The 25,864-nt window shown below is 43.8% G+C and overlaps 1 protein-coding gene across 1 annotated transcript in view; it reads right to left on the bottom strand.

Annotated features, from left to right (window-relative positions):
* STK39 (serine/threonine kinase 39) overlaps window positions 1-25,864 on the bottom strand; it is a 309,660-nt gene that overhangs the window by 244,824 nt on the left and 38,972 nt on the right. Inside the window, exon 2 of the mRNA XM_060016642.1 lies at window positions 769-881. Within this exon, the coding sequence (XP_059872625.1) occupies window positions 769-881 (113 nt within the window). The remainder of the gene's footprint in view (window positions 1-768; window positions 882-25,864) is intronic.

Raw genomic sequence — 25,864 nt, 5'->3', positions numbered from 1 at the left:
GGATCGACAACTATATTTATGAGATTAAACTCTCAAACCCTTCACAGTTTGCTGGGCAACTAATAACCATTTGCCAAGCTCTTCATTTAATAATGAGTCAGCTAAGCCTAAAGCAAATGTTCCTTCAACCAACCAATGGTACTACAGTCATATCCACACCGACAAGCTCCAGTTATTTATGTAATGTACTTTATTTAGAAGAAGTACAAGTTGCCCTGTACAAAAAATAAACTCCTGTCATTAGCCAATAAGAATGCAAGCTACCCAGCAGTATTTTGAACAACTGAAATTTATAGGAGATTTTGTAATTTATGAAAGCCAAAATGACCAGCAAATTGTTTAGGGAGTAAGTCCTAGTTGCATCAGGATTCAAGACTGAGGACCAGAAGCTCACCATCTAACTCTGCACTCAGTATCACATTACCTTAGGTCATCTGAGTCGCTGCACTCAGTATCACATGACCTTAGGTCATCTGAGTCTGTTCCCTCATTTCATAAAAAAGAGTGTTAACACTGAGGCCCTCCCCACCTGGGGATTATGAGGACCGAGCAAAATTCTGTTTGTCAAAGCAAAGTAAGCTGTATATTACACAACACAATCATAAGGGGAAAAAAGCCATGTGGGCTGCTTTCCAAGAAATAAGTGTGTCCGAACAGGAGAAAACACCAAGTTGCCTCTGCTCTCTGCTCTCCTGCTTCTCCGGCCCATCTCTATGTATCCATGAGTTAAGAAAAGCAACGAGCAGTATCCCCTTCACTTTTACTTACTAATAGTTCATCCATGCTGGTCTGGCATTTTTCCAAGTTGATCCGCTTTATTGCTACACGTTCTTGCCTGGGTTTACATAGAGCAGCCTGCACCACAGCTGTAGCGCCACTGCCTGAAACGAAATAAAAACAACATCAGCTATCAAGTGGCACGCTGTCTGGTTACTATCTGTGACCCCCTTCACAAATTAATATCTATTTTTTTAAGTTTCTACTCCAAGTATTCAAAACATTATCATTTGACATCTTTTTAAAGAGTTTCTTAAGTCCGAAAATAATTCTATGAAGGAGAAAAAGGAAAAACTGCATGTTTCTAGAGAATACAAAGACAGTACCTGCACTTCAGAGGCTTAACGATCCAGGAAGGTGACCCACATCAAAAGAGCCCATTGCGTATGGGAACATATGTATATGTATAACTGATTCACTTTGTTAAAAAGCAGAAACTAACACACCATTGTAAAGCAATTATACCCCAATAAAGGTGTAAAAAAAAAAAAAAAGAGCCCATTGCAATACAGGGTGTTCACTGCTGCCCAGAACAAAGGCTGAGAAAGTGATGGGTCTCATGTCACAAGAATAAGAGAGGGCTTCCCTGGTGGAGCAGTGGTTAAGAATCCGCCTGCCAATTTCGAGCCCTGCCAGGGTTCGAGCCCTGGTCCGGGAAGATCCCACATGCCACGGAGCAACTAAGCCTGTGCGCCACAACCACTGAGCCTGTGCTCTGGAACCCTCAAGCCACAACTACTGAAGCCTGTGCACCTAGAGCCCGTGCTCCGCAACAGAAACCACTGCAATGAGAAGCCCGCTCACCGCAACTAGAGCAAGCCTGAGCACAGCAACGAAGACCCAATGCTGCCAAAAATAATTAATTAATTAATTATTTTAAAAAAGAATAAGAGACATAAGCATCTAAGCACACCCCTGCGTGGACGCCATTACCATCGTCTCGTGCTGATGCCTTCCCATTTCAGTGCCTTTACAGTATCTCAAGCTCCTCTCCCCCTTCAGCCCAAACCAAACCACTCCAGCCTGAGCTACTTCAGGGCTTCCATGAGATGCTGTGACAACTTATTATCTACTCTGAGCACTCTGTGAGCTTATGTCTTCCAATTTTGCTCTACAATTAGAAGAACAGGAATCAACCTGAGTATTCTCATGCTGAAAGCAGGACTCTTCAAGGATACCAAGCAAAATGATGCAAATGTGTAATTACAAAAGCTCTCAGCATTCATATGCGTTTCCCATTTCTAAGGTTTCATGATCATTAGCTAATGCACTCAAATTCCTAAGAGGCAGAGTCGTGTCAGCATCCATATTTTATAAGAGCAAACTGCAGACGTGTAATGATTTGTGGCAGAGAACAAAGAGCTCCTAAACGGATTTGTATTCCGTAGGGGCAAAAAGACCTCCAGGTTAAGGCATCTCAATTCTGCAAAGAATACCAAAAATCTCATTCTCATCACATAAATCCTCTCCCTGCAAGACTGCCAAGGAGAGAAACAGCCTGTACTCGGGACTGTGCAAAAGGGGGCAGATGTGACCGTCCACTTTTCTCCTTCAAGTTTTTCTTTGGGTACTCTTTCCCAAATGAGTCACCGAATCTCGTCCAAAGGGCAGGAGGGAGGATCTTTTGTCAATAAGGAGGGGAGACCAGTTTTAGATTTCCTGACACACGTGAGAGAAAGGCACGACACTTCTTGTGCAAATCAAGGCTTTCCCACCCCAAAGAAGCGCCTGAATGGGTGTGTTTAAGCACTGAAGTTCTGCCCTGTGGTCTCATCATGAGCTCTGGCCCCCTGATCTATGACCCGAGCAGGTCACCCTAATGCTCCAAAGACAGGTCTCCAAGTTCACGGCTTCTGTTCCAGGAAGTCCCACCTGTGTTCACTGGGGAAGAAACTCCACAGATACTGACCACCCACTATATAGTCGGCATTTTCCTCGCATAATTCTTGTTACAAGCCTGTGCAGTTTTTGTTATTAGCCTCATTTTATATGTGAGAACACTGGGACTCGGAAAACTTGCCCACACAGTTAACAAGTACCTGAGCCGGGATCTGAGTCAGGTCTGCAGGACTCTAACGTCCATGGTTTTTTCCTACCTCCCACAAGTCAGAAGCGCACCTCTCCCTTTCCTTCCCTCTTTTGCCCTTCCTAGGAAAACATTTTCTGCCCTATATGGTTTAAGAAAAGAGAAACGACCTAGAGAACCTCACTCTCTCTAGAGCTCAGTGCAAGGAGCAAACGCCACTGTCACAGGTTGTTTAAAAGGGGCTGCCTGTCCCTAACCTCACTGCTTCTCCATCAGCTGTTACTCCAAGTCCCACTGGATCAACCTCACCAGCCCTGCAGATCGCAGCATGTTGGGCTCAATCCAGAATGCTCCAGATACCAGGGCCAAACACTACAAAGAGCCCTGCTGATAGCAGAGTGTATTTTCCAGTCAAGGTCTCCAGAACAAGAGACCATCACTGAAGGGAGCCACAGAGAAAGTGATAAGTAGCAAGTTAGCGCTGGGCCTGGTACCCAGCAGAGAAATCAACAAAAGTCTTTAACAAGCTGCTGATGGGAAGCTCAGCCCTACCTGTTGTAAATCGCCCCCCAATCCCACCCCTCCATCCTCCATCCACATCCCAGAACATTCTCACATTGGGAAAACTGCAAAACAGGAAAGAAGAAAACAAATTCCCAGAAACGGTAAAATAAGTGTACATGACATGGGACTACCACGCCCAGTCAGTTAAGCCCTTGACTATAAAAGCCTTCTGGTTTCCACAGACAAACGCAAGAATATGGACACAAAGAAGAATTCTAAAAAGGGGAAGGGATGTTGAGTTGGCTTTTGCACAGCAAAGGAAACCACTGACAAAATGAAAAGACAGGGACTTCCCTGGTGGCTCAGTGGTTAAGAATTCGCCTCCCAATGCAGGGGACGCAGCTTTGATCCCTGGTCAGAGAACTACATCGCACATGCATGCCACAACTAAGAATTCACATGCTGCAACTAAGACCTGGCACAACGAAAAATCAATCAATTAATTAAAAAATTAAAAATGGCAGAAGGGGAGAGACAGCACATGCAAAAGAGGGCCTCTGACTGTGGATCTCCGGAGTTTGGAGCCATATGGCTGACAGAGTCTTGGTGCTCCAGCCGGGTGTCAGTCAGGCCTGAGACTCTGAGGTAGGAGAGCCGAGTTCAGGACACTGGTCCACCAGAGACCTCCCGGACCCACGTAATATCAAACGGCAAAAGCTCTCCCAGAGATCTCAATCTCAACGCTAAGACCCAACTCCACTCAACGGCTAGCAAGCTACACTGCTAGACACCCTATGTCAAACAACTAGCAAGACAGGAACACAAACCCACCCATTAGCAGAGATGCTGCCTAAAATCATAATAAGTTCACAGACACCCCAAAACACACCACCAGATGTGGTCCTGCCCACAGGAAGGACAAGATCCAGCCTCATCCACCAGAACACAGGCACCAGTCCCCTCCACCAGGAAGCCTACACAACCCACTGAACCAACCTTACCCACTTGGGGAAGACACCAAAAACAATGGGAACTACGAACCTGCAGCCTGCAACAAGAAGACCCCAAACACAGTAAGATAAGCAAAATGAGAAGACAGAAACACACAGCAGATGAAGGAGCAAGGTAAAAACCCACCAGACCTAACAAATGAAGAGGAAATAGGCAGTCTACCTGAAAAATAATTCAGAATAATGATAGTAAAGATGATCCAAAATCTTGGAAACAGGGCTTCCCTGGTGGCGCAGTGGTTGAGAGTCCGCCTGCCGAGGCAGGGGACACGGGTTCGTGTCCCGGTCCGGGAAGATCCCACATGCCGCGGCGCAGCAGGTCCCGTGAGCCATGGCCACTGAGCCTGCTCGTCCGAAGCCTGTGCTCTGCAACGGGAGAGGCCACAACAGTGAGAGGCCCGCGGACCACAAAAAAAAAAAACAACTTGGAAACAGAAAGGAGAAAATACAAGAAACATTTAACAAGAAACTAGAAGAACTAAAGAGCAAACAACCAATGATGAACAACACAATAAATGAAATTTAAAATTCTCTAGAAGGAATCAATAGCAGAAAAACTGAGGCAAAAGAACAGATTGGTGACCTGGAAGATAAAATAGTGGAAATAACTACTGCAGAGCAGAATAAAGAAAAAGCAATGAAAAGAATGCAGGACAGTCTCAGAGACCTCTGGGAAAACATTAAATCCACCAACATTCGAATTATAAGGGGGGGTCCCAGAAGAAGAAGAGAGAAAGAAAGGGACTGAGAAAATATTTGAAGAGATTACAGTTGAAAACTTCCCTAATGTGGGAAAGGAAATAGTCAATCAAGCCCAGGAAGCACAGAGAGTCCCATACAGGATAAATCCAATGAAAAACATGCCAAACCACATATTAATCAAATTTTCAAAAATTAAATACAAAGAAAAATATTAAAACCAGTAAGGAAAAAAACAATAAATAACATACAAGGGAATTCCCATGAGGTTAACAGCTGATCTTTCAGCAGACACTCTGCAAGCCAGAAGGGAGTGGCTGGATATATTTAAAGTGATGAAAGAGAAAAACCTACAACCAAGGTTACTCCACCCAGCAAGGATCTCATTCAGATTCAACGGAGAAGTTAAAACCTTTACAGACAAGCAAAAGCTAAGAGAATTCAGCAACACCAAACCAGCTTTAAAACAAATGCTAAAGGAACTTCTCTAGGCAGGAAACACAAGAGAAGCAAAAGACTTACAATAACAAACCCAAAACAATTAAGAAAATGGTAATAGGAAAACTACCTTAAATGAAAATGGACTAGACGCTCCAACCAAAAGACATAGATTGGCTGAATGCATACAAAAACAAGACCCATATATATGCTGCCTACAAGAGACCCACTTCAGACCTAGGGACACACAGAGACTGAAAGTGAGGGTATGGAAAAAGATATTCCATGCAAATGGATATCAAAAGAAAGCTGGAGTAGCAATACTCATATGAGATAAAACAGACTTTAATATAAAGAATGTTACAGGGCTTCCGTGGTGGCGCAGTGGTTGAGAGTCCACCTGCTGATGCAGGGGACACAGGTTCGTGCCCCAGTCCAGGAAGATCCCACTGGGCCTGTGAGCCATGGCCGCTGAGCCTGTGCGTCCAGAGCCTGTGCTCCGCAACGGGAGAGGCCACAACAGTGAGAGGCCCGTGTATCGCAAAAAAAAAAAAAAAAAAAGATAGGCTCAAGGATGTACTGTACAACATGGGGAATACAGTCAATATTTTGTAGCAGCTGTAAGTAGAAAGTAATCTTTAAAAATTGTAAAAAACTTTTTTTTAATTTAAAAAATAGTAATATATTTTTTAAATTTAAAAGGGGGAGGGAGTGTTGGGGCAAGTCTTTTATTAGAGCCATACACCTAGAGGATTGTTACTGCTTTATAACTACAGCTGACTAAAGAACAACTGGCAGCTTCTCATCTCTAGAAAGAATAAATATGAAAGCTTTATGACCTGAGGTGACTGTCACAGCATGAATGGGTTTAACCACCCATTGGACAATTTGGAACAGTCTATTTTGAATCCAAAGATTTCCTTCAACTGTTAAGAGAGATCAAGAACAACTTTAGAGGTGCAGGGAGCCTTAAAGACCATCAAGTCTAGCCCCTCACCACGTGGCTGAGGACAGGAAGGGAAGGGAGGCCAGCTCTCATCAGAAGCCAGATCAGCCAGCACCCTGACATGGACTTCCCGGCCTCCAAAACAGGGAGAAATAAATTCCTGCTGTTGAAGGCACCCATTCTTAAGGTATTCTATTATGGCAGCCCAAGCTGACTAATACAAAACGCTTTCCTTGTCTGTTCTGAAGCCACTCTCCCACGGTCACCTATGCTAAATTATGCCATATAAGTTAGAAGTTCTCAAAAACTTCCTAATTAATTCCAGCAGCAATAAGAGGCAAGATACAACTGAAGGGCCTCTGGAAGGCCTCTGTAATTCTCAAGTCGTAGGTCAGTAAGACCCTTGAGAAGAAGGTTAGACAGGGATTCTATCCAACCCTGATACTGATTCCCTCTGTGACACTGGCCCTATTTCTACCTATACCTCCGTTTCCTTAATCGGCATAATAAAAGCTACCTGCAAGGCTTAATAACAATGAGTTTCACATCCCTGGAAAACATCGACTCAATAAATGTTAGGCTCTCTCTCTGGGACTCACTTCTCCATCTGTAACATGAAGGAGATGGACTGGGGAAAAGAGAGAGGGCAAAGTAGCTCCAGGTCAGGACTGAGTTTCATTTTGCTCACCAGGAAGATTCAGTTGGTTTAAAAGCAGGGGAACAGGTGGGCCAAACAGGAAAACCAGAAGACTAAATGACTTCTAAGGTCTGATACAGCATGATGAGTTTAAGCGTCTAAGATATAAGAGAATAACCCAGAGAATTCAGGAACAGCTATGAATTAATATCCTATAGCTACATTTCTCGCTGAAAATGTACTTTGACACCTAGCCAAACAAAATGATTTTAAGAAGTCTTTGTTCATCCAGATTGCATGAGTTCATAGCCTAGCCCTGCTACATACTAACTGCTTGTCCTTGGACAACCTTCTTAACATCTCCATGCCTCAGTTTCTTCCCTTGTAAGATGTCAATAATAGCACCGAGTTCACAGGGCAGCCGTGAAGATCCAGTGAGTTAATACATGGAAAGCCCTTGGAACCGTGCCTAGCACACAGGAAGTACTAATTAAATCTCAGCTAGAATTACTCCTCAGGGAAATCCCTCCAGGTCAGCTGGTGTCCTGTCAATTTGTCATGTTAACACCACATAGTATTTCATGGTGTTTGATGTACCACAATTTATTCAGCCCTTCTTTTATTGATGAGTACTTTTTTTATGTCCAGTTCCCCCCACATTACAAACAGTGTAACAATAAATATCTGGAACTCTTAAAATACGTATGAGTCGACAAGAACTTTCATGTTAAAGTTAGGACAATTGGTCGATTGTTGAGTAACCCCTTCCCATAAATGTCAGGATTTAAAAAGCAAAAAGGTAAACGGGAGAGGTATTACATTAGCCTGTGACAGGAATGGTGGCCAGGGAAGCACATTCTGTCATCGTACGCTGCTTAAATGAAGAGCACCAAGCCGAAACTTTAACAAGAGTTTGTGCATCTCTTAGCACCTGAGAAAGCTCCTTAATTATGCATAGCTGTCCTTTTTCAGTGAATAGAGTCCAGAGCTGTATCAGGCTTTCTTTTTAGAGGTGCTGGCTGCTGGTATGCAGTAAACAAAACAGATGACTTTGGTCCAGCTGGTGATTTCTTCCAATTCTCTCTTTACCCAACTTGCTCGAGGTGCCCTATTTATGTCATGTGTCCAACCTCATAGCTCATGAGGCCAATCAGGTCCCAGGAGGACCACAAGCTGGCCAGGGCGTGAATGGACACACACGTGAGCTCCACGGGGACACAGCTGCCACTCTGCCTCAGTCCACTGGCGCCATGTGACATCACTGACCTACCGGGGCAAGATTCTGATTCTCGCAGAAAAGCTGAAAATCCAGAATTTTGTGTGAGAGCTCCTAAATTAAGGTTAGCAATTTATGTTTAAAAACATAAAAATATGGTAAGTCACATAAAAGCTTGCCATATGGGCTTCCCTGGTGGCGCAGTGGTTAAGAATCCGCCTGCCAATGCAGGGGACACGGGTTCGAGCCCTGGTCCGGGAAGATCCCACATGCCGTGGAGCAACTAAGCCCGTGCGCCACAACTACTAAGCCTGTGCTCTGGAGCCCGCGAGCCACAACTACTGAAGCCCGTGTGCCTACAGCCCGTGCTCTGCAACAAGAGAAGCCACTGCAATGAGAAGCCCGTGTACCGCAATGAAGATCCAATGCAGCCAAAAATAAATAAATAAAACAAAGAAATTTTTTAAATATATTTAAAAAAAAAAAAAAAGAAGCTCGCCACAGGCCGTATTTGCCTCCCTGGGTGACTGATAGTTGGCTTCAAATGTGTACCCTTCCTTACCTGAAGGTACAAATTTAAAATTATCTATTCGATTACACATACGAAGCTGTCATTCTTCTAGATCAAAAATGGTCACATTTCCTATGGTTCAACATAATACGCGAATATACTCAGGACATGGGCCCACACTCATTTACAGCAGGTCACCACATGGCCATCCACCGCATCCTGCTACTTCATACAAAGAGAAAGCCATCAGAGCTATTCGGTCGTTTGGTGCGTTCTATGTGGAAGGAACACGGGCACAGTAAACTCTCAAGTCAAACACAAAGAACAGAAACAGTGAGACAGGTGTTATGTGCAATCTGCTGGACAGATTCTTTTACAAAACAGATGCTACTGCTGGCCTGTCAGGATACACCAGGCCAGGCACAGCAAGGCCACATTTCTCATGGCAGCTACAAACAGGTGACCCTCCTAAGCAACCTGGCTTGTGTAACAGCCAAGCTGGTTGAGTTATGTCCTTCTGCCTCGGTCAAAAGAACCAGTGAGCAGAGCCTCCTTCTGGGGTTGTTGGAGCAGATTTAGAGCTTACTATAAAAAAATCATAAAGACCAGGGTGAACTACAGAAATGGTCACTCAGTGAATGAACTTGTGTTTCACCACTGACCTGGATAAACTACCTTCCCTGGGAAAGCCTGGCTTGTTAAAACCTTTAGAGGTCACAGACCTCACCAAAGAAAAGCAAGGCTTGTGTGTAACTCAGCAAGAGCCATCTGATAATACCACAGAAAAACAAAAAGTCACCCGGGGCTCTGATCGTAAGGGAGATACAGGGAAACTGGTGTGTGGAATCAAACTGGAATGAATGTCATATGCTCACCTTGGACCTCAAGCTACACCTAAAGCAACAATTAAATATGTTTTAAAAATTTTAAACACAGCTCTATACTACCCTTACTAAACTCGGAAAGTGGACTGGGATTATCTAACACAAAGAAAATTATTATTAAGGGATACAGGTAAAGTCTAGGTACCTGGTTGAAGAGGAGTGGTATGTATGGGATAAGAATCTGCTGAGTATCAGACTCTAACTTCCGTCTAACTCAATGGGATTGATACTGTGATTTACTCCTAGACATTTTTGGTTTCCTTAATGATACACAGTAGATAAAAGAGTCACTCTGTAAATACGATTACTTGCCAGTTTAAAAAACATTTCACAATTACAGTCGTCCCCCCCTTTTTTGTGGTTTCGCTTTCCATGATTTTAGTTACCCAAGGTCAACCGTGATCGAAAAACATTACATGGAAAATTCCAGAAATAAACAATTTGCAAGGTTTAAAGTTTGTGCCATTCTGAGTAGTGTGATGAGATCCCACTCCATCCCATCCTGGACGTGAATCGGCCCTTTGTCCAGCGTATCCCACTTGTAAGTCACTTAGTAGCCATCTAAGGTTATCAGATCAACTGTCAAGGTATCACAAGCTGCGATCAGGTAAAGCCTGATCATAGGTAGGTATGTACAGGAAAAAAAAAACATAGTATATGTAGGGTTCAGTACTATCTGCTGTTTCAGGCATCTACTGGGGGTCTTAGAACACGTCCCCCATGGATAAGGGGGACAGCTGTAGTCTGAAGAGCACTCACTTCAAGGTCAGATCCCTTAAAGCTGAAACAGAATAGTTATTCTAAGATTCGAGTTCTAACGCTGACACTAATTCTAATGCTGACCAACAGAAAAGTTGGAGTGAAACATATGATCTCTCTGTCCGTGAATGTGTATTTATTGTTTAAGAAAAAGATCATCCTATTTGGGTGGGGTGGGGGGCTTTGACAACACAGTCCCAGGGATTAGCTATGAATCACTTGAGATGCTGCCTTCTTTAACAGCCCCAGGCAGAGTTAGTCACTTCCTCTCTGCCCCTAAGGACGCAGTCCAGTCTCATGCCAGCACTTAACATGCTCATCGAGTTGGTCTCCACAGCCTTATGACTCTAGAACCAACCCTTCCACTGAGGCCCCTGCCTGGAACGCAGGAGGTCCTCAATAACTGTTTGCTAAGTGGATGAAACTCCCATCCACCTCTCCCTGGGTTGACAAGGTAAACAAGGGAGGTGTAGCTGTGCCCAAAGCTGGGTCTATACAGAGTCATCTCAGCCCAACAGGCTATATAACCTGGAGGCAAGGAGGCAGAGCACTTTTACTCAGTATGCTCACTGTGTGTGTGTGTAAGTAGGTAGCTTTTGGTAGACATGGCAGTTAACGTGGAGGAACAAGCCTTGCAAGGCCATCTGCCTGCAAGGCCATCTGCCTGAAGGCACTTATGGTTTGTAGAACATCCCTTTCAAGTCTGGTGTCGTCAAGTGTCACGGGAAAGCTCAGACTGAAGAGCAATGTCCCACCAGAATGGGTTGGGACCCTCAGTTTTGAAAAAGTGAATCCCCTGGCCACTGCTCAGCATGCAGGAATCGTGCAAAATGAGGCAGGCTAAAATAAAGTAGGGTCTTCAATGATTCCACTTGATGACAAAGAGGTGACATCAAACACCTGGTAATGTGGAGATGTGACAGACAGGAGCCGATGACAGTCCTCCAAATCCATCTTAGGAAACACTGCATCAGGCCCTAGACTGCAGGAGGGACACATCCCTACAGAGCAAACTGGATTTTTATACTCAGTAAAGGTCACTTTGAAGTCCTCACCCCCTGTAAACTCAAAACCCCATGATCTGGCAAGACTGAAAAACTTCCTGTTCTGCTCTGAGGGGGTAGCAACTCCTCCCAGCAAAACCCACTCATTTTACTGATTAAATCAACCAAATAGAAGCCAACATTCCACAAAGGAATGTCCATTGCTATTCACACAGATAAACAGATACACCCACTGGCAAAGGCCAAAAGACGCTGAGTGCCCTGGTTCTCATACGGTATTTTAACATGGTATGGGGATGGTCTCCAGCTCCTTCCTGCTCCAACCTTACGCCACCGGGAAGTGGGAAGGGCTCTAAATGCAAAAGGAAGAGCCAGCATCTACACATCGAGGTCGGTTCCACTTACCCATCTCAGCCACATGCACGTTGTCTTTGTAGGAATAAGAAAAAGGCATCCCCCTCACTGGACGGCAAGGCCTGCCAAGTGGACAACACACGACTGGGCAGAAAACTCCTTTCTCCCAGCTGACTGCATCAGAGCTTGCTGCGCTGAGCAAGGGTTGGGTGTTCAGCCACCAGGGACCAGAGTACAACTTTGGGGGCCCCTGGTCTAAGCTTAGCACATCCGTAGCCCCAAGCCTGTTTAAGAAAAATAAGTCAAGTCTGTTTCTAAGCCCCAAGACAACCAACCGCCTCAGATCTAAGAAACAGTCCCCATGAGAAGCCCTGGGTTTGGGCAGATTTTTCTCAAAGCCTGCGAGACAGAGTAATTAATAGCTGAACTCATCTCAGAAACACCTAAGACGTCTGTTTAAAAAGCTGATTCCTTGTTTTGTTTATGATACTGATTTTATTGTATTTTTTTAGTTGAAGTACAGTTGATTTACGTTTCAGGTGTACAGCCAAGTGATTCAGTTATATAGATGTATTATTTTTCAGATTCTTTTCCATTACAGGTTATTAAAAGATATTGAATACGTTCCCTGTGCTATATGGTAGGTCCTTGTTGTTTATCTATTTTCTGTATAGTGTGTAACTGTTTAAAAAGCAGATTCTTGAGCCCATATCCAACCTACTGAATCAGAATTGTTGCAAATAGAGGCCTGGAATCTGCATCTTTAATACGCTTCTCCAGCGATTTCCCTACGTGCTTAAATTTGAGAACCACAAATCCTGAGTGTTGGCTTCTCTGCCCCCTCGCCAGCCAGGGCACCAGGTCTTGGGAAAATTTATCAGCCAGAGGTCAGTCAGGAAAACCAGTTACACGAAGTCTTGTAACAGATATTATTTAGTATAAAGAATTGTTCCACAGGCGTTAGAGAAATGAAAAGACGAGTGACACAGAGTAGCTGCGGGAAGCAGCTATGTCTCCTAGAGCCGGGGGAATCAGAGAGGGGGCTTGGGGTTATGAGAATTTGACAGCTTAGAGGAGGAGACCCGCAGAGCTGGGACCCAGATGTCCGAGGAGCAGGGGCTAACACCTCGGGAGCTCCAAGGAGGGCCTCTCAGTGAGGGTCCACATGGGGCTGGGAGGCCGTCTGATGGCATCTCTGAGGGATGTCAGGAGGCTGGTTCCAGGATGCAGAAAGAAGCTGCAGACCGGAACCAACTGCTGCTAGAGAGTGAAAGACCCTTTCTGGAAGGAAGCTGATAAGGACCGTAAGCAAGCAGGATGAAGCATGTCCTTTCTCCCTCCTCCAGCCTCCCAGAATCCCTCAGCACCCCTCTATTAGCAGAGCTTAACAGGGAACAGCAGGCAAAGGAGGAACGTGGTTTGCCGGGTACCAGCCCAATATACAAGCCGAGTCTAGAAAGGTGTCTAGCGCTTAGAGACAATCACTTAATAAGGAGCCAAAGGAGTTTGATGTGCATTGGCTCCAATAGGAGGATGGGGCCTATTCCAAGCTCCCCCTAACAAAGGCCAGGTTTTCTCTTTTTTTTTTATTTAATTCTCATTTCACTCTATTTTCAAACACAATTTCTATCATAGCCCTTTTTAGCATCTAACACTCCCCAAATGTTCACTCTGTACTTCCAGGCCTAGCCCACTCGACTTCCTCCTGGTCATGTAGTAATGACAAGTGGGAACCTGGGGCCAGACAGCCCCAGCAGCCATGAGACCTTGGGCAAGTTGCTCAGGCATTTGTGCCTCAGTTTCCTCAATTACAAAAAGGGAATGGCAACAGTATCCACCTCCACCTCACAGGATAGCTGTAAATATTAAATGAGATGATACAGGCAAATGTAATCATATAAAGGAACATGCCTGGCACTTAGGTGTTTAATTATGTTCTGACTGTGAATATTATCAACACTATGATTATCCCAGACACCCGGATGGAAACTAGAACTAGACCTACTACAAGCTTCAGAAAAACGCCCTCCCTGAGATCACCTCTGCTTCCCCAGAGCCTCAGCTTCCGCCAGCTTCTTCTCAACTCCACCCCATTAAACCCTACTCCTGGTAGCCAGCACTGACAACCAACTCTTACACCACCATGACTGGGTGTACAGAAAATTACGCAGGGAAGTGATTCATTGTTCCAGATCCACTTCTCTGATAATTAAATATCCTTGGCTACCAGATCCATGAAGCAGCAAGTAAAAAACGTCTCCTAGCTCAAGGACAGAAGGAAAAAAGTCCATCCCGCTAATGCCACCCACCCCTCCCTATGTCTCCATCTGATCTGACTTCACTCATGATCAAACTCCTGCTTATCTGGTCTCCCTCCCCCAAACTACACCATCCAAGAGGAAGTACAGGCAACCCTACAGGGGAAAGGGCTTTCCCTGCCTCTCTCTTGCCTCACTTTCACCCAGCGGCAGGGGGATGATGCCGCAGGCAGTCTGAAACGACAGAAGAAAAGAAGAGGCACAGGGGAAGCAGTGTCCTGGTAACCCCATCAGGCCTGAGATCACGGCTGTATGAGCAGGAGGAGGAAGAAGTGCCCCGCGAAGGGCCCCAACGGGAGCAGCAGCAAGCTGTCAGCCCCTGCCTCCGCCAGCCCTACCTCGTGGGTCTTCCTGCAGGATCCCACATTGCCATCGGTGGGGCCTGGCAGGAATTCAGAACTCTCCCTCCCATGGTCTTAAAGCTGGCGGCCAAAGTGTTAGGACCATACAGGAACTGGAAGATGTGCAGATAGCATAAGGTATCTGGGTATCCTGTGAAAATGTAGATGCTGATTAGTAAGTCTGGGGTGGGGCCTGAGATTCTATGTTTCTGCAGGCTCCCCCGTGACACGTATGATGTAGCTGGTCCAAGGGCCCCTCTTTGAATTGCTAAAGCACAGGGGTTATAGCTTCCCCAAATCACCCCCAAAGGTTCCTGGTACTTACCTCCTAACAAGGGAGTAGAAAGTTTAGAAACTGCCTGACCCACCTCCTAGCCCCCTATGGCTGACTGGGGAGGGAGGTATGAGGCATGGGAAAGCAGATGACTGGGGAGTCAGGGATAAAGGGACCAGCTTGATATATCCGGAGAGAACTCTAATTCAAAAAGACACATGCACCCCAATGTTCACTGCAGCACTATTTACAACAGCCAAGACATGGAAGCAACCTAAATGTCCATCGACAGATGAATGGATAAAGAAGACGTGGTACATATATACACGATGAAATATTACTCGGCCATGAAAAAGAATGAAATAAGGTCATCCGCAGCAACGTGGATGGACCTAGAGATTATCATACTAAGTGAAGTAAACCAGACAGAGACAAATATCATATGATATTGCTTATATGTGGAATCTAAAACAAACAAAAAAAGATACAAATACAGAAACAGACCCAGAGACATAGCAAACAAACTTATGGTTACCAAAGGGGAAGTAGGGGGTGAGGGCACTGGGATAAATTAGGGGTTTGGGATTAATATATATACACTACTATATGTAAAACAGATAATCAATCAACAAGGAACTATAAAACAGATAATCAAGCACAGGGAACTATGCTCAATATTCTAATAACCTATAAGGGAAAAGAATCTGAAAAAGAATATATATACACACACACACATATATATACATATATATATATACAAACATACATATACATATATAACTGAATCACTGTGCTATACACCTGAAAATAATACAACATTGTAAATCAACTATACTTCAATTTTAAAAAAACCCAAAAAAACAGAGGGACCAGCCTGGGGAATGGGCTCCCGGCCTGCAAGACACCAGAAGGAGCAAATCCCTTTCTCCAAGGAACCACACTTAGGAATTTTATGTGTATTTAGCTCTTCAGAAATGAAGATTCAACACTTCTCCCCTTAACATGTAAAGTTCATTACTTTTCAGGTATATTTTCAGAAATTCACCACAAATGAAAGATGAGGACGATTCTCCTTCCCTGCCTCAGTAAACAAAGTGTAATTAAACTTAGAATTATTTCCAGCAACTACGGTTGAAATTAAGTTGGGCTTCAGTTACCTGGAAATTTATTAATCCAGAAAACATGATTCCTCAAATACTATAATCAACTAAGGATACTCATCTGCAAATGCTTTTATTCAATATATATCAGGCCCCTAGTCACATTCACATGAAACAATTAGTCTTTACAAGAGCAATATGATGTCTAAATTCAACATATACAGATTACTTAGTATGATACTTCAAGAAAAAGAATCATTATTAATATTGTTTAATTGAAACCTTCTTACAGCATGAGGCCCAGATCCTCATATCTGTGACCATATCTCTGGAAGCAGATGTATATTCTAGGGAGAGCTGCTTAGGATGGCATGAGTTTCAATATGTCTTGTAGTCACTCATTGATTACCTTTTTTAACAGCTGGGCTGAACTGGATTAATAAGTACCTGTTAAATTGATCTTTTAACAGATAAACTTCTTTATTTCCTTTCTGTTTCATTTACTCGACAAATGATAGGAAGTAATTTAGTTTTATTAATTTGCTGTCAAGTTTTTGGTTAACTAATGTTTCTACCTTGAACTCTAAGCTCTCAGTAGGCAGTTACCTACCCTCTTCATTCGCCTCGTTCACCACCAAGATGACCCCTCCTGCACATAATTTAATAAAAACCTGCTGGTGATAATGGCCAGGCCTTCAGGTCTAGGCTCTGGGCTGTGGCCTATGGTATGCGGACCAAACTCCTGAAAAAGCCCAAGTTTCAGATTCCATCTCCTCATGTATCACCTAGCTTCACTTTGTTGCTTCAGCCCATCCCGTCCGAGTAAGAACAAAACGGATAGATACGTATAACAACTCCATCACCAATGGGGGGCGGGGGGGCAGTAACCAAAAGCCTGATCTACTAACCATGTATAATAATTGTAATAACACCTTCAACATGCAAAGAATAACAGTATCTTGGAGCTGAAAAGAACTTCTATTTATAGGTCATATAATCATATAAGGACCGAGAATATGTACTTGTTTATTCATTCAACAGATTCCACTGAGCTTCCTGTACATGCCAGGCACTATTTAAAGTTCTGGAGGCAGAGAGCAAAAAAAGTGCCTGCCTTCCTAGAGTTTACATTTTAATGGGGGTGGGGACTAGATTTTTTTAAATCTATGAATAATTTTATTTTGCGATAAGTGCTGTGAAAAAAATAAAACAGACGTGCGTGATATTGAATGGTGGGGAGAGTCCCGGAGCTGTGACAGTCAAGGAAGCTTCGCTAAGGTGTTGACATCAGGTGGATGAGAAGAAGCCACCATACAAAGATCTGTGGGCAGAGCGTGCCAAGAAGAGGAGCAGCTCGTGTAAAGGGCCTGAGTCAGGGATGAGTTTGGAGAGCTCAAGGGACACAGACAAAGGCAGCGTAGCCAGAACTTGTTGACTAAGAAGGCAGATGGAAAAAGGGATGGTCAGACAGGTAGGCAGGGACCATATGGAGAGAGACTTGTGGACCAAAATAAGTGCTTTGGAGGATTTTGAAAAGAAGAATTAGATGATCTGGTTCATATTTTATCAAGCTCACTCTGGCTGCTCTATGGAGGTATGGTTGTATGTGGAGAAAGAGTAGATGCAGCAAGATTGGTTAGGGAGCTGCCATAAATATGTGGGCACAAATTAATGATAATCTGGGCAAGGATGAGAGCTGATGGATTGGAAATTACCTGGGGGGGAAATACTGAGGTACTAAAGCTAAGTATGTATCGCCTCTACTATAATCATCACTGAATTTTCTAACGAACAGCCTCGATTCTCTCTTCACCCTTCCCAAAACTTGTCCACCAGGACTGGTCTGTCCACCAGAATAAATTCTACTTGCTCCAGATGACATTTAAAAGGCTTGAGCTACCAGGCATTGCTCAATCAACCTCCAACAGGAAGAGCAAAGAAGGCTGAGGATGCAGGGGAAAGAGATGTAAAAACCAAATTGCTGCCATCTCCCATTTACTAAGTGAGAAGAGGCCAGCAAGCGGGGGGGGGGGGGGGGGGGGGGGGGATGTGTTTGCACACATTCAAGAGAGAGTTCCGGGGAAAAAAACAAATTGTTCGGTCATCTCTTACTAATGGATATTTGTGGATGCTGACTCCTATGAAGAAGACTTTATAAAACGAAAAGAAGAAATATAAATATTTAGTATTTGAAGGCATTTTTTCCGTCCCACTCTTTTACTTTCAGAGTCTTAAAAGAAATAAACCAGTCAAATGAAAGCTTTTTTCCTCCCTTCCTTAGAATTAAACCATACTAAACAACAAGGACAAAGAATGTTTTAAATAATTTTTCTTAAATCCCACTACCCAAATACAGCTATTTTCATAGTTGCATATTACATTCTAATCCTTATTCATATATACACACACATTTCTATGCACTCACATATACAGTCACAGTAATTATAGCTCTGTATTCTGCTAATGCATTGTGAATTAGATCATAAACATTTTTCACGTTTCTAAAATGTTTATAATTATATTAGTTGCAACACAATATCCCGACACGTTACTAAACCATAAACTATTGCCTTTAACCCTAAAAGTGGGCATTTGAATTCTCCTTTCTCTCTGTTTTATCTAACAATTTCAAAGGGATAACCCACCTTTGGCGCAAATAAACGCTAAAACAATGCCAAATGCACAAGCTTCAAGGCTCTTATAAAATTGCTCTATTTGTTAAGTCATTAAATTGCTAATAAAATCATTTGTCTGTCAATGATTTGCCAAACCAAGTGAGTAAAAAGAAATACATCAATTTCATTCAAGGATTATTTACCTAGGATACAAGAATAACTCACCAACCCAGCAGGAAATTAGCTGAACCTGCACCATAGAGTGTGCACTTTTTTTTTTAAATAAGCGAACGGAATATGGACTTGGAGGAGACATCACGCTCTCTGCACTGTAATTTTCGCCGAAGTCTTAGCTTTCACTAGGTGGCTGAGTACTTACAGGTAAGAGTCCACAGATGAAATGCTGCAGGAGGCAACTCTGAATGTTTTAAGAATAGTACTACATTAAAATAGTTTACATTTAAACACGTGCAGGTAACTCTGAACTATACACATGTATATGTATAGCTGATTCCCTTCGTTGCACAGCAGAAACTAACACACCATTGTAAAGCAATTCTACTCCAATAACAAAATAAAAACTAAAAAAAATTTTTTTAAATTAAAAAAGTACACATAGAGATAAATGTTATATATAGCGAGAATACTGTGCTGTGCCTTCCCTTTAAGGCTTCCTAACTCCTTGAGGAGTGACTAAAAAAAAGTGGAACATGCTCATCCGATCGCCAGCTTCCCAGCTGTCCTCCAGATTCTCCACTGTGGCATCGTATTTTAGGCAATGCTAAAAGTATCACAGGGGTGCAGGGCGGGGCTTCCAGGGGCTTTAGCTTCAGGAAATGCTTAAAAGAAAAATCCCATATCCTTTGATACCCTGATCCTTAAAGGGGTTATACCCTTCAGCAGACAAGAGGCTTACACCACTGAAGTTTGTTCTCAGCTTTAAAAGGAGGCCAGCAGCAGCCTCTGTGAAGACCCCCACCGGCCACAGAGACCACAGTGGGACACCTCTTCCACCTTTTTATGCACCATCCTTAACTCATGAGGCCCATCATTTCAGGAGAATGTCTGAAGGAGAAAAAGAGATGGCTATCTAGGCATCAGATCCCATCCTGGGAGAACCTGAACTCCATCCTAGAAAACGGAGGAAGTTGTTCAGTTTTGCAAACTGTATCCTATTTCAAAGTCACTGGTGGAGAAGCACCACTTTATGCTGATTCCCTTTGTAAAGGGAAAAGGGAAATGGGAACCCTGCATCTCAACATTATGTCCATGCAGACTTTCACATCTTCTGCCAGGGCTCACACTGGACAATGACTCCAAAAGGATGTCCAGATTCTTTGGACAACTGGTATTCAGCCATATCAAATATTGCTTGAAATAATTAAGCTGTCAGCAGGGCCTTGGAAATGTCTGGGCTTTAAGAGTAGCCGGATGTCCTATTATGTTTCATGATGGTATCTGACCTGTATTACAATTCCTCACATTCTCCAGCCAGAACCAAAATGACCAAATATGGCCAGCAAAATAATGTTTATTTTGCATTCACCTTCGTTTCTCTCTTGAACTTTAAAGTAACATTTCCATGCTTTTATCAAAACATATCAAAAACCATATCAAAATATTTAAGAAGTGGGAAAAGGCAATGACTTACGAGACCAAAAAAAAAAAAAAAAATCCATGGAAATATTAAATGCCACACCATTAGTCTTAGAGATCAGCGCACTTTAAATCTACAAAGAGTTGCCACACCCAACTACTACCTAACCTCATTCCTGACTCTAAAACAAATGTATTTAAAGGATACTACTAGTTAAACTTGGAATGGAAAAAAACTATTCAGTTAAGCAAATCCTTCTTCCTCATTTTTCACTACCATTTAACCACTGAACATTCACCTTTTATTTTTGTACCAGTTTACAAATAATATGTCCTCTATTTGGTTTTATTATGATAAAATCCACAGAAACGTCCACCTGCCATGGGCTCAGGGACCCAACATTATCAAACAAAACAATCTTCTATTAACTCAGAGAAACTAGGACATATTTAACAAACAACTTATATGCAGGACTGAAAAATATCAACCAAAGCAACCTGACTCTTTGGCTTATACACTTTTCATGTAAGAATCATATTCACAGCTTCAAACTCATTAAATTCAACAGACAGGACTTTAAAGGGAGTTCTTGAGGGAAGGAGAGGAGGGGATTCCAAGAAGGGTTTTAAACTTTAAAGGCACATCTCACATGGTTTACATTTTCCAGCTACACTCCCTGGTTGACTTCTGATTTCTACCTAGCACTTTCATTTATTAAATAAATGATGAAAATTCCTTCCAAGGTTTTCTTTTAAAATATTTTGGAGTCGCAGCCTACATTGCAGAGGCCGGACCTTAGCTGGCAACCAGAAGCTGTGCCTGACAGAAAGTGTGGGTAGAATATATGCCACAGAAAGAGATCTGAGAACACACGCAGACCCGAAGCTGCAGCACAGGGGAAGCACTAAAATATATTCCTGGGCATGCCTTGGATGTTTACTTTGTCCTTAAGTCAGGAAATCACAAACATTCATTTCAGGACTTAGCAACTCTGGTCATCAGGGGTCCGCTCAGTGAGCCATCCTCCCATTCCTCAAACCTCGGCTGCAAAAAGAAACTTTTTAAAATACTAATGTGGTCAGTATTCTAGATTGCCAGGCATAACTCAACGAAAGGAAAGATAAACTAGATACGAACAATTTGCAAATGGATGGAACGTGATCATTTTCATCCCATTCCTAAAGGAATGCAGTTTGGAGCCGGGAGGAATCCCGTCCACGGCTCACTTCTTTTTCCCCAAAGCCTTCCAAAACCCCCACTAAGGATAAGCACCACCTCCCTCCAACGTGCCCCTTCTCCACCCCAGATCACAATTCCATCATCCAACGGTCAAGGAGATTTCCCCAGCCCGGGTTCCTGAGCTAGTTCCCGCGAGACTTAGGACTCTGAGTCAAAATAACGTTCGAGGAGACCATCCAATAAAAAGATACCTCCATAAAATAAAAATTAAAAAAAGATACCTCCAGTTACCATTAAAAGCGAGAACAAAGAACAGTTCTGTCCTGCTTGAAACAGCTCTAAAACATTCTTCTTTGTCAATGGCCCCAGAGAAACAGAAACCAACTAGCTGGAGCCAGGCTTCCTGAGAAGGCGGGGGTTCCTCATTCAAGCTCACCTGGTAGCCACTGGCCAGGATTTCGCCAAGTGTTACCTGTGCACCACCGGCATCAGAACCACCTGGGTTACTCTGAAAAAAAACAAATGCCCAGACTCGGCCAAACTTCCCAAATAGAATCTCTGGGGCTGTAGCCTGAGGACCTGCATGCTTGAACAAGCACCCTGGGAACTCTTCTGCACAATAAAGTTTGAAAACCACCATCAAACTCAAACTACCTCTGTAGATTTCCCAATTTTGAGTATCTTCTCCAACGAAAACCATGGACGCAGTTAATTAAAACACCAAGTCCCTACTTATCCCAAGGAGCTAATGATCATTCGTACAGACATCGTCCCGTTCACTTTACACTCCCAACAACCCTCTGAAGTGTTTCATCCCCATTTTATGGCTCAGAAGACTGAGGCCTGTGGCCCGCTTTTTGCACGTGGCAGGGTAAAGATTTCTACCCAGGTCTCCCTGATGTGGAAAAGGACTCCCTCTAATGAGCAGGAGAAGTAGCTGTTTTCTTGCTCTCCTAGCAGTCATTTACCTGGTTGGTCATGATTTTCCCTCCCACCTCGACCAGATCCACCCCAAAGATAACCACTTTCGTCGCATGCAGTATTGGCCAAACTGCTAGAATGCTGCCTCTGGATTGGGTCACTACAATTTGAGACATAATATGAATACCTGAAAAATTTGGAAGACATCTCAAGAGATTAAAAAGAGAGGCAGAAAAGAGGCTATAAGAGGATAAATTTTAAAAGTTAACTGAGATCAGCTTGGGAGAGTATGACCATACTCAGGAGACGGTGAGCACACATTTTCATCTCCACTTCAGAGCAACTAACTGAAGCATAAGAGACTTAGGCTGGGCTTCCCTGGTGGCGCAGTGGTTGAGAGTCCGCCTGACGATGCAGGGGACGTGGGTTCGTGCCCCGGTCTGGGCCGCGGCACCTGGGATCTGGAAGATCCCAGGTGCCGCGGACAGGCTGGGCCCATGAGCCATGGCCGCTGAGTCTGCGCGTCTGGAGCCTGTGCTCCGCAATGGGAGAGGCCACAGCAGTGAAAGGCCTGCGTACCGCAAAAAAAAAAAAAAAAAAAAAAAAAAGAGAGACTTAGGCTGGATGTACAGATGAACTTTCTGATAGGGGATGGTGTAATATTGGCATGGAGGTCATATAATGCCATCGATGGGAAGATTTTCCCAAAAAGCACCTTTAAATCTAGGGCAGGGTTTCTCAGCCTCTGAACTATCGGCATTTTAGATCAGATAATTCTTTCTTGTAAGGGCTTATCCCTAGATGGCGTAGAATGTTTAGCAGCAACCCTGACCTCTATCCATGAGAGGTCAGTAGCATTCTCTCAGCCCTCCCCAGCTGGGACAACCAAAGATCTCTGAAGACACTGACAAATGTTCCAGAGGTCCAAATCTCCATGAATTAGAGGGGAGAGAAAGCAGGTGGGGCGCAAGAGAAACTAGACATTCTTTCCAACAATCAGGGTCCCAGCCAACCCAGACAATGAGAACTGAAATTGCCCGAGGGAAAAATCAAGGAACCTGGATAATTCAGAAACCAGATGATGTGCCTGAGACGGCTAAGAATCGACTGCCCTCAGGAAAACAAGAATAAGGAAGAGATGAAGACAAAAATAAGGGAAGGGGAATGGCCGTGTGCAGCCTAGTTATGTCAAGTCAGGGCTCCACAGACCCCAGTTCCCAGGAAGGCTGTTGGGTTTATGAGAAAAAACAGGTGAGAGCTGTCACCAATGGCAGGACTGAGGCTTCTTATAGTTTTCAGCGGCGCTGACGTGACACCGAGACTGAACACCCTGGAATGTGAAACACGGGAAAGAGGAAGGGGAAGGACGAGGCACAGAGCCTGCTCTCTCCAGGGCCTACAGCCACTTGCAAACACAAGAAAAGGTGACACGCTTGGTAGAACCAATGCGTGTTCTTAAAATGCTTGTGAGCGGGTACCACGTGCTAGCAGAGTAGAACTAACTACAGGGATTCTGGAGGGTTTAACAGGGACAGGCTCCTCGGCTATCAGCATTTATTAAGGGGCTAAGCACACAAGGTGCTATATGCTGGGAACTGCACACAGAACAAGGTGGCTGCACCCGGTCTGGCCCCTTAGGATATACAGCTTTAAAAGCAGGCATCGGAGAGATACGAGCCAGAGGTGTTTTCTGTGGCCACCTAGGTCGTCGGCCCACGCCGGCCCTCAACATTCCACCACCATCGCCAAAACAGAAGAAAGAACCTCTCACTCAAACAGGAAGCCACCTAAACTAGCAGGAAATCTGTCCCCAGCAGAAGCGAGAGTGCAGTTACAGAGCAGAGCAACAGGGCCTCAACCTCCTGCCCAGGGAGCCCTAGGCAGAAGCAAGCAGGAAAGCACATTCCCGGGGCCACAGGGCAGCTGGGAGTCAACCGCCCCAACTGGAGCAGAAGTGCTTTTCCTCCCAACAAGTCAATCCACCTTCGCTATTTACCAAGTACTGGGGGCTCTGACAGCATTGAGAACCACAAGGGAAAGAAGTATTGGACCCTCTAAAGATTCTCCTTGTCCCCATGCTGAAGTCAGCTTTAGGCATAAAAGCAGATGAGTGAGGAGGAGATCCTTCTTCCTGGTTCTTCATTTGCCACCTCAGATGCTAATGACACACACCCTATTCCAAGGCAAATTTTAGGTCCCTGGATGTCCTTTCTCACTACACCCAACAAAATTCTCTTGGCAAGTTTTCCGGGCCTTCCTTTGTATGTGTTCAGAGAATACAAATTCCTTTGAATATTGGTATAAACCAAAAACAATTATGAAGGTTAACTAGCTTGGTTAAAAGCAATACACTGCACGGAAATTTACTTTGAAATGCAGGGAAAATGCAGTAAGATGGATTGACGGATGAAGAGAGGGGGTGGATGGATGGATAAGTGATGAAAAAAGTATGGTAAAGTATTAATGGTAAAATATAGGTGATGAACATATAGGTATTCGCTGTAAATTTCTTCCAGGTTTGCTGCATGTTTCTTCCAACTTGGCTGCATGTTTGAAAATTTTTCCTGAGAAAATGTTGAAAGCAATTTTTAAATAACCCTATGTCTATCTTAGAATAATATGTAATGACAAGGGGAAATTAATACTATATTTAATATAACAGGTTATAAAATATGTACAATGTAATTCCAATTTTATGAATATACAGTAAACACCAAAATATTGCTTCCTCTTTTGGCCATAGGATTACGGGTGACATATTTTCTTCTTTGTGCTTTTCTACATTTTCCAATTTTTCTTCAATGAGCGTGCATTGTTTTGCAATTAAAATGTACTTTATAATATTAAAGTTTAAAAAAATAAAATCTCTGAAGCCAAATTTAAAGTACTTACTATTAAGGGACTTCCCTGGTGGCACAGTGGTTAAGAATCCGCCTGCCAATGCAGGGGACCCGGGTTCGAGCCCTGGTCCAGGAAGATCCCACAACCTGCTGAGCCACTAAGCCCGTGTGCCACAACTACTGAGCCTGCGCTCTACAGCCCATGAGCCACAACTACTGAGCCCGCACGCCACAACTGCTGAAGCCCGCACGCCTAGAGCCCGCGCTCCGCAACAAGAGAAGCCACCGCAATGAGAAGCCCGTGCACCATAACAAAGAGCAGCCCGCGCTCGCCGCAACTAGAGAAAGCCCGCGTGCAGCAACGAAGATCCAATGCAGCCAAAAATAAATAAATAAGTTATAAATAAATAAATAAATTACTATTGAGAATTATATGGACTATAATAAGTTTTACTGTAATGGGTTTTTTAATATATACATTCAACTCCCTTAGTAGCAGATCTTTGAACAAGCAACTCAGTCGAGGACAATCCTATAAAAGCCCTACTGTTGACAATTAAGGCAAGAAACGAGGAAGTGCGTTTTAGCAGTCAGTTCCTTTTAAGCAGCTTTGTAAATGTATATAATTCTATCAACCCCGTCACATCCATCTGGTTCGACACCAAGGCACAGCACAATCCCAATCACAACACACAGGACAGCAATGTCCTCACAGGGGCCTTCTTTGGTCTCCAAAAATCCCACAGGGGACATGTTTACCCATGTTTCTCTGTCGGGTGCGTACAGTACAATACCCACTTCCTGGCACAAGCACAAAGAGACACCTGATGCGCCAAGTGCCGTAGCAAAAAGCCGAAAATCAAAACTCTCAATTCCCTGGGGGGCTTTGAGCAAAGCACGTGACCCCTAACTGT

Source organism: Delphinus delphis, chromosome 7, assembly GCF_949987515.2.
Source record: "Delphinus delphis chromosome 7, mDelDel1.2, whole genome shotgun sequence".
Taxonomy (NCBI): domain Eukaryota; kingdom Metazoa; phylum Chordata; class Mammalia; order Artiodactyla; family Delphinidae; genus Delphinus; species Delphinus delphis.
Note: the sequence above shows the minus strand (reverse complement) of the source record. Positions and strands in the feature narration are given on the sequence as shown.